This window comes from Agelaius tricolor, unplaced genomic scaffold (assembly GCF_023055355.1).
Source record: "Agelaius tricolor isolate 1412-34295 unplaced genomic scaffold, bAgeTri1.0.p SCAF_9, whole genome shotgun sequence".
In the NCBI taxonomy this organism is placed as follows: Eukaryota; Metazoa; Chordata; class Aves; order Passeriformes; family Icteridae; genus Agelaius; species Agelaius tricolor.
The window spans coordinates 46,322,367-46,330,702 of record NW_027269269.1 but is presented as its reverse complement, the minus strand read 5'-3'; the positions used below and the strand labels follow the sequence as shown (position 1 = coordinate 46,330,702).

Here is an 8,336-nt window from a genome sequence, read left to right as displayed (position 1 = left end):
CCTCGTCGCTGATTGGCCGATCCTCCGCCGGCACCGGGCGAACCTCCCGTTCCTATTGGTCGGCGGCGGCACCGCCTCCTGGCGTCTGCGTGCGCGCTATGAGGTGTGTCCGGTGCCGGCCGCCGTCGGCTGTCTCCCGGGGTGACGGGATCGGTGCGGCGTCCCCGCGGCCGCCGAGCTCCCGGCGCGGCCCCGCCTGAGCAGCGCCTCGCCGGGAGCGGCCCAGCGCAGCCCGGAGCTGACCGGGAGCGGCCCAGCGCAGCCCGGAGCTCACGCCGGTCCCCCCCGGCCGCCGCCGCCGTGGCGGGGCCGGACCGAGCGTGGTGGAACGCTCCGGGCCGCGCGCAGCCATTGAGCTGCGGGGCCTCGGCGGAGGCAGCGGTGAGCGGGGCGGGGAAGGGCCCGGGGGGCTCGGCAGCCTGAGGGCTGGCTCTGTCCTTCTCAGAGAGCGGGTTTTGTAAAAAGCGTTGGGCTTATAAACTGAAAAAGTGCTGCCACAGTGGGAGAGAGGAGCAAGGGACACGTGCGGGGTTTTTGAGTTGCTGCTCTCTTGGAAATTAGAAAAGAAAGTTGGGAACGTGGCCGGAAAGTGCAGATGCTCTCTTGAACTGCTGGACGTATAGTTACAACTCTTTACAGGAAATATGGTGGTCCTAAAGCTTTTCCGCACAAAGATTTGAGTGCTTCGGGCTTTCAGGACGTCACAGTTGTTGCACCTCATTTAGCTCTCAGCTACAATTCTGGCAGAGAGGATGGTGTTCACAAATTATTGCTGAATATGCCTGCTTTCCTGTTCAGTCATTCTGTTAGATACATTATATCAAAATAAAACACAGTAAAGTGCACTTATAATTGACATTCAGACAATAAACATTATAGCAGGAAGTTAAATAATTAAATTGTGCGAGGAGGGTCATTTCTAAGTGATTTGTTTAGCTGTGTTTCCAAGAACGTGAAAGCTTGATGTGGCTGAAATAAATTCTGTATTGTAAAAGCCTCTAGTGAAGGTGATGTACTAAATGTACTCTACTGAATGATGTGCAGGCTTCACTGATAAGTTTGACAGGTTTTTGAGCTTGTTGGTTTTGTTTGATCTCAGCAACCTGACAGATGTAATATCTGGAACAGGTTTGGGATGTTGTTAGTGCATCCTATAAAACACCTGACATGCTCTATACATATTTCAGAGATCCAGTCTCTTCAAATTGGCATAGTAGAATGGGATTTGCCTCCCTACCATAACATTTTCAGCAGTGTTAAATGTCCTTTCCCCCTAGAGTGGTTTGTTTCTGCAATTTTTTCTCTAATTTGTCAATTCCTGCCCACCCCCTTTTATGGTTTTGTATTTAAACAAGATTCTTGTGCTAGGGCTTAGCTGCTCTCTGCTTTTTGCTCTTGAATAAGTTCTGTTCGTGTCATGAATCTCATCTGAATGCTCTGGGCCATATATAGGCTCAAGAGCAATTTTGTGACAGTTTGCAAAGACAGTCTTTATATAACGGGATGGGAATTGCTCTATGGAAGTGCTCAGGCACCGAAAATGTTACATTTATGTCATTGGATACAACTACAATGGCACATTTTGTTCACTGAGCTGTTACATTTTGCTTTCTAAAAATTTGTGTGGCTCTGTTCTCAAAGTGAGCTTTGTTCAGACTTGCTCGTGGGTTGAGGGCACCACAGCCCACTGCATGTGGGCTTTTTTTTTTTTAAGATTTTGTATTCTTCAGAGCTTGATTTTAATACTTGAAACAGTTTTAATCATCTTGCTCATTTTAGGAACTTCTCTACTCTTCATATACTCGGCTCTCCCATGGAGAAGCTATTCTCAGGTTCTTGAGGATAATGGAATATAAATGTTTAAAGAGTAGCTGTTGTCTCTGCTTTGGATGAAACCTGACCTGTTCTTGACACTGAATGACAGCAGACCCATGCAAAGGCATCTTTGAAAATGAGCTTCATACGATCAGGAGGAGTTCAGTTCCTACCTCTATAAATTATCTAAGCTATGATCTTTAATTATTCACTTTTTGCCATCATTTAAAATTGCCTTAGTTTGAGGGTAGCTATAATTTAAAATATGAAGGGAATTTTGAGATACAAGCTTTAGGAGACCTGCTATGATAATTCTCAAAAAGAGGAATATTCTGTTTCTTTCTGCTTGAAGAGTGGAAAGTGGGACTGTGGAATGATAGAAGCACTTGGTACTTTTATTTAAATTAGAGACATTTACTAGGTATCATTGCCAGTTCCTCAAAATACTCACTAGAGAGCCCCAGCTTCCTTGCTCTGGGATCTTTTTGTGCAAAAAAATTGACATTTAAATGAATACACTTAGCAGGGATGTTCTTTGTTTGTTTTAAAGCTTTATCCTGTTATATTCTTGTAAGTTTTACTCATGCTTGAAATTGGCCCTTATTCTCTGTCAATCAGCAGGGCTGTGGCACTTTTGGTGAGACAAGCACTGAAATTTTGTAGCTGGATGTGTCTTGTTCCTCTAGCCTCCAAGTTTCCTTCTGTGCTGTGGCCTGGCATTATTATTTGGGATAAGCAGTGTGTGGTGGCTGTCCAGATCTGTAAGAGGGGGCTGGATGAAGTGTGTGAGGATGGAAAAGGGAACAATAACAAGACTGAACATAACGCACTGAGCAGGAGGCTGCTGCCTTTTTTCTACAGAGTGCCTAACTAATGGTTTTTTGTCCCTTTTTTTTCTTTCTAGGAGTGACAAGAAAGACCTTGGCTCTGAAGTCTCTCTGCCAGTCTCCCTGGGTTGCTCTGGCCCGCCCACATCATCCCTGCAGCGTTGGTGGCTCTGGATGGCTGGTGAAGAGGGATGTTCAATCTAATGGCCAATTGCTGCAACTGGTTGAAACGGTGGAGGGAACCTGTCAGGTAAACATGGGAGAGTATTTTACATTTCTCACCTTCCCAAACTGTGTTTTATTCATTGTTTCATATTTGATCATGTCCAGCCTCTCACCTACCAGCACCCCCAAGTTCTTTCTCCCCAGGGCTCTTCTCCATGTGCTGATACCCTGACCCAGCACCTTGTACTTGATCTTAATAAAGCTCCTGATATTCCCATGGGGCACTTCTTGAGCTTGTGAAGTTCCCTCTGGGTGGCTTCCCATCCTTCAGGTGTGTCAGCCTCACCACTCACCTGCAAACTTGCTGAGGATGCCCTCAGCACCTTTTCTGTCTCATTAATGGAGATGTTCAATAGCACTGGTGCCAGTATGGACCTCTGAGGGGCACTGCTGCTCGCTGGTGTCCACTGGGACCCCGAGCTGTCACCACTACCCTTGGGCTGTGAGTGTCCCAGCAGTTCCTTATCTACCTGCTACTCCACCCACTAAACCCCTCTCTCCAATTTGGACAGAAGTCATGATAAATTGTATCTGTAATCCTTCCTTTGTCCTCTGCTCTGGTCACTCCATCACAGAAAGTTTCTAAGCTGCTCAAAGTAAAGTTTGTTTGGTTTTTGCCTCACTCTTCCAGCTTCTGCATTTTGAGATTCTAAAGTATAATTTAATTTTTGGCTTCTTTTCTCAGAGGTTTCTTGCTCTTCTGAAAGAACTTGTATTATACTTCATGTTTGATAGTATTACATTTTCAAGTCTGCAAATAACATTTTTTCAGAATTCCTTCACTTAAGGGAGCATAAAATTGAGCAAATTGATTTGATCACTGAGTCTTTGTGAACAGGAGGAAGAACTGAGGTATACACACATAAATATGATTTTCCTGTGTCTTTTAAAATCCTATCCTGAGAAAATATTAACCTGTATACAAGCTTGCTAATAAATTGTGCATTCCTAGCACCACTGGTTTGCACATTTACAGTCTAGAAACAAAGGCATGGTAAGTTCCACATATTTCCAGCACAACACAGGTGTTGTTCAGACACACTGATGGAGACAAAAATAATTATCTAATACAGGAAGAACTCTGAGGCAGAGAGATGGTAAAAATACAGGGGAATGGAACTGCAATTACAGAAATTGCTAAAGGGACCATGACCACACCAAATAAACTTTACCGTACTGTGAAATTAAATTGCAGCAGGCAAGTATCAGTTGAAAGCAGAATCATTGTCTCACATGAAACTTAGACCATGACAGGAGACTTTTCATTTCCTCCCTTCTTCTGCTGTTCTGTCTAATCAGATGATTGGACATATTAAACACCAGACACACAATAGTAACGGTGCCTTGGTATTTCAAAACCTCTTCTTTCTGTTATTTGATGGTAAATTTGCTGTGCATGTGTTTAAAAAAATAGAGTGAATGGTGTGTAGCTAGAGGAAAAAAGAATTAAATATCTGTTTTCTTTTCTCCTTATGGAGGAAGGTGACACTAATAATGGTGGGTCTTGATAATGCTGGGAAAACTGCTACAGTCCGAGGAATTCAAGGAGGTAAGTAATTGATTTATCATTCAAATGAAGCACTGAGAATATCATTCCTAATTCTCTGTCATTTAAATCTGAAAATATTGCTTCATCTCTTAATGTATCTCTCCCTCCCATCTCGTTGAAAGAAAATGTTGGTGGTTGTACCATCCAAATACCATATATCACATTTTAATAAAAACTCTACAGTGGACAATACAGTCATTGGACTTGATTTTTTTCTCTTTTTTTCCTTGTGTGCATGTGCTGAAGTTGCTTTCAGGTGACCATTCCAGTAATGTGCATACAGCAGTAAACTTTATATAAAAATCATTGTTGTGAGTATATATAAGGTCTAACAGAAGGAAATTGTTATGTGTAACATTAAGGATGGTTCTAGTGTTACATATTTTTTATCATGATTTATAATCAAAAAATTATGATAAATAAAATTGCCACTAAGACACCACTTGATTTTGAAGGGTACTTTGCCCTGGCACATGCAAGCAGGATATAATTTGAGATAAAACTTATGAAAACAAAAATTCTGTATTTGTTTTTCCTCCACTTGTGGGATTGTCTTTCTAAATAACTTTCATCTTGTGCAAGAGCAAGAGTTTACTTAGTAGTGTTTTGGCAGACTTGGAGACTCCACCTCGAGTTTGTTTACTTGTGTTATGTAAGTTCACAGACTTGCTAAGGCCCAAATAAAATCATGAGTATTCTCTCCTATTCCTCCATCTTTGCCCTAAAAAACAGGAGTGTTTCATAATTTAGCCTTCCATTCTATTTGAAAACCACCTTTACTGTCTTTACCCTCTGAATATAACAGTTATTTCTAAAATTCCTGTTTTTCAGGGGGGAAAAAAGTGAGATAAAGATGTGTATTTCTAAAGGGAAACTCAAGGAAAAGATAGTTCTGATTTCCTTGAGTGTTCCCCAGGGCTTCAATGTCCTGAATGCCCATCTTGGCTGTCTTAAGGGTAGGAGCAGAAGGCTGGTGGGGATTCAGTTTCTGCACTGCTCTTCAGAGCTCAATGCTTTTAGCCAGACCTTCATTTTTTTCTTGTCAACAAGCTGAATTTTCCATGTTTGTCCTGCCTTGTGCTCCCCAGGTGCATAAAAGAGAGATGCAATTATCTCAGCCCTGCAGGCACAGCTTAGTGGTGTGAGATGAGTCCAGGCTTTCTTTGCCCTCAGGAAAGGGAGACAGCAAGCAGAAGTATTAAACAGAAATCTGTCATTTTTTAGCATATTGCATGGCAAATTAGAAAAAAGCAGCAATTAAAAATTAGCAAACAAAGGCTAAAACCTGACCTTGAATAAATGGAATCAAATCATTTACATCTCAGAAGAAGATGGTTTCAGTCATTTCGTCTCAGCCCTTGGTTTGAACTTCTGAAGCTGTTTTGGCAGCCATGAAGGATAAAATATAAATTTGGCAGAGCACAAGGGTTCCCAGGTCATAGTGCATTAACTGGTTTGGTTGCTTTCCTTCTCAAAGTTGAATAACTACAATGGAAATGAGTGGAAGTGAAAATGCAGTACAGTAAACACCACTGCAATGGAACTGTGGTGTGAAATATTGAAGTCTGCCTTTTGGGCCCCTCTCTTTTCTCCCTCCTTCCCATTCCCCCAGTGCTCCTAACTAAATAAATGTAAAGTAACTAGCTGAGAGACTAGTTAATTTAAAATTCCCTGAGGAGAGGGGAAATCTTCATGTAAGCAAAAATGTGGTCAGCAATATTTAACAAGGAGTTTTTGCTCTGTGTTTTTAAAATGTGAATTTTGCTACTACACAAATCCCACTATAAAATCCTCTTTAAACTGAAGGCTTTCTTCTTTGACAGAGTCTCCTGAAGATGTGGCTCCAACAGTTGGGTTTTCCAAAATTAATCTTAAACAGGGACGCTTTGAAGTCACCATCTTTGATTTAGGAGGTGGAAAACGAATCCGGAATATCTGGAGGAATTATTATGCTGAGTCCTACGGTGTCATATTTGTGGTGGATTCCAGTGACATTGAAAGAATGGAAGAAACAAAACAAGCCATGACAGAAGTGTTAAAAAGCCCTAAGATATCAGGAAAACCTGTGTTAGTGTAAGTAGTATAATAAATGTTCTCCTAATAATCTGAAATTGGGTGAAATTAGACCTAAAGAACTATTTCTGTTGTAACTAATACTGCTGTAATGTTATCAGTAAGCAATATTACAATTAGTTTTATGCTTTTATGTTTTATTTAATCCTTCTCAGGGATATTTATTTCTCTCCTCTTTCATTAGCCATGGAAAAATAACAAGGTGGGACTTTTTAATGCTTTAAAATTCTAATATTACTTGAAATACTAGGTTAAAAGGCTTTACAAATTTCACATGGCAACATGATGCAAAAATATTGTTGCTACTTATGCCTACGTTAATTAATTAAATGGTAAATGGTTGATTATACTCAGCAATAGGGTGACCTCTCAGCAATAAATGTCTTATTTACTTAATACATGGTTCTGCTGATATATGATCAACAAAATCTCATTAAAGGAGGCTTGCTTTAATTATTTTGGGCACCTGCTTTTTCTCTGTTTAATAGGGTTTGTAAAAATATTGGGAAGAACATATTTTTTTAAATTCCACACCAAAAATATCTGCTAACAAATAAGCTTTTGAAGTTAAAAAATAAATTCTGAAAGTTTAAAATGGTTTGTCAAGTCAGTATCTTTATGTCTGGTGAGCATAAGAGCTCCATAATGCATAAATTGCTCAACATCCCTGTACTATCATAAAGAATGTGTACAGGTAAGAGGAAAGACCTCTTATTTTTAAGAAATAGTGATGCTCTGCTGGTTTGAAGCTGAGCCTGGCTAATTGTGTTGATGAAGTGGAGGGTAGTTCAGCAAAGTAATGGTGTATATGTTGAAAATAGATTAGATTTTACCTTTCATTGCTCTGCACGTTACTGGCACAGGCAAGGCAATAAAGCCAGCTTAGTTTAACTCAAATGAAAATGCAGCTGCGACTGTGGAAAGCTGTGCTGTGTTTTTTAATTAAATACAATTTTATGGGGGGGTTGGGGTTGTGTTTTGGTTTTGTTGAGTTTTGTTTTTTTGGGGTAGAATTCTCCATAATCCGATAATGATATTTGTGTGGCTGACTGGACCTGCAGAGAACTCACTCACTTCCATGGATCTTGATACTGCTTTTTGATTCCTATCAGTAGCTAATCAGAAGGTAGAGTGTATTTATTAATTGCTCTAATGGTGATTAAACCAAGTTTGTTGATGTTATTACCTTTTATTAGATTAAACTGAAAGCCTTTGATCAGATTTTGCTTTTCAGTGTCCCAATTCTGTGGAGGGATCCAGTAGTTCTTTGGTTTATGCTCCTGTGTGACCCTGCCTCTTGAGTTAATAATTGTTTCCTGTATTGTCAGATTTCCAAATTTATGCTGAAAGTTAGTCTTTTTTAGTATAATATTAATTTTAATGTTCAGATTTTGTTTGTGGGCTTTTTGGTTTTGTTGCTTTTGTTTTTTTTTAAATGAGATACTTGCTACCCATGTAGCAAGAAGTTCCCTAATATTTTGCTACATTTTTTAATTGGTGCATTTTAATCCATGCAGAATAGGCTGAATTGCACAATGTGGACATAAAATTGCTGCTAAATTCTCTTATCTTACAGAAATATGGGAATATGAGAAATCTGATGTTCAGTGTGATGTTTTCTACAAATTTAATTGCTGCTCTCCCATGTTGTTATTTATTGCTGCCCATGGAGGTGTCACAGAATCATTTTAAGACAATTTTCCTCAAATGTGATAGTATTGTCTTTTACTGTCTCTTGGTATAGATTACTTAGAGATGTTAAACTTGTCATTTGGGGTTTTTTACTGTTCAGTGTTATCACTTTATTAGTGTTTATGGGTAAATTCTTCTGGCAGCATCCTCAAAAC

The 8,336-nt window shown here is 40.1% G+C and overlaps 1 protein-coding gene across 4 annotated transcripts in view; it reads left to right on the top strand.

The window, feature by feature from the left end:
• Positions 1–102: 102 nt before the first annotated feature.
• The window catches only part of ARL13B (ARF like GTPase 13B), a 33,631-nt gene continuing 25,397 nt past the window's right edge, over positions 103–8,336 (top strand). The window contains exons 1-4 of one of the 4 annotated variants that reach the window (XM_071433809.1): positions 103–381; positions 2,720–2,892; positions 4,346–4,416; positions 6,240–6,489. In XM_071433809.1, coding sequence (XP_071289910.1) covers positions 2,834–2,892; positions 4,346–4,416; positions 6,240–6,489 — 380 coding nt within the window. In that variant the 5' untranslated portion in view covers positions 103–381; positions 2,720–2,833. Of the gene's footprint in view, positions 382–2,719; positions 2,893–4,345; positions 4,417–6,239; positions 6,490–8,336 lie in introns of those variants that run through there. The other 3 variants (XM_071433811.1, XM_071433808.1, XM_071433810.1) reach the window with 3 other exon arrangements.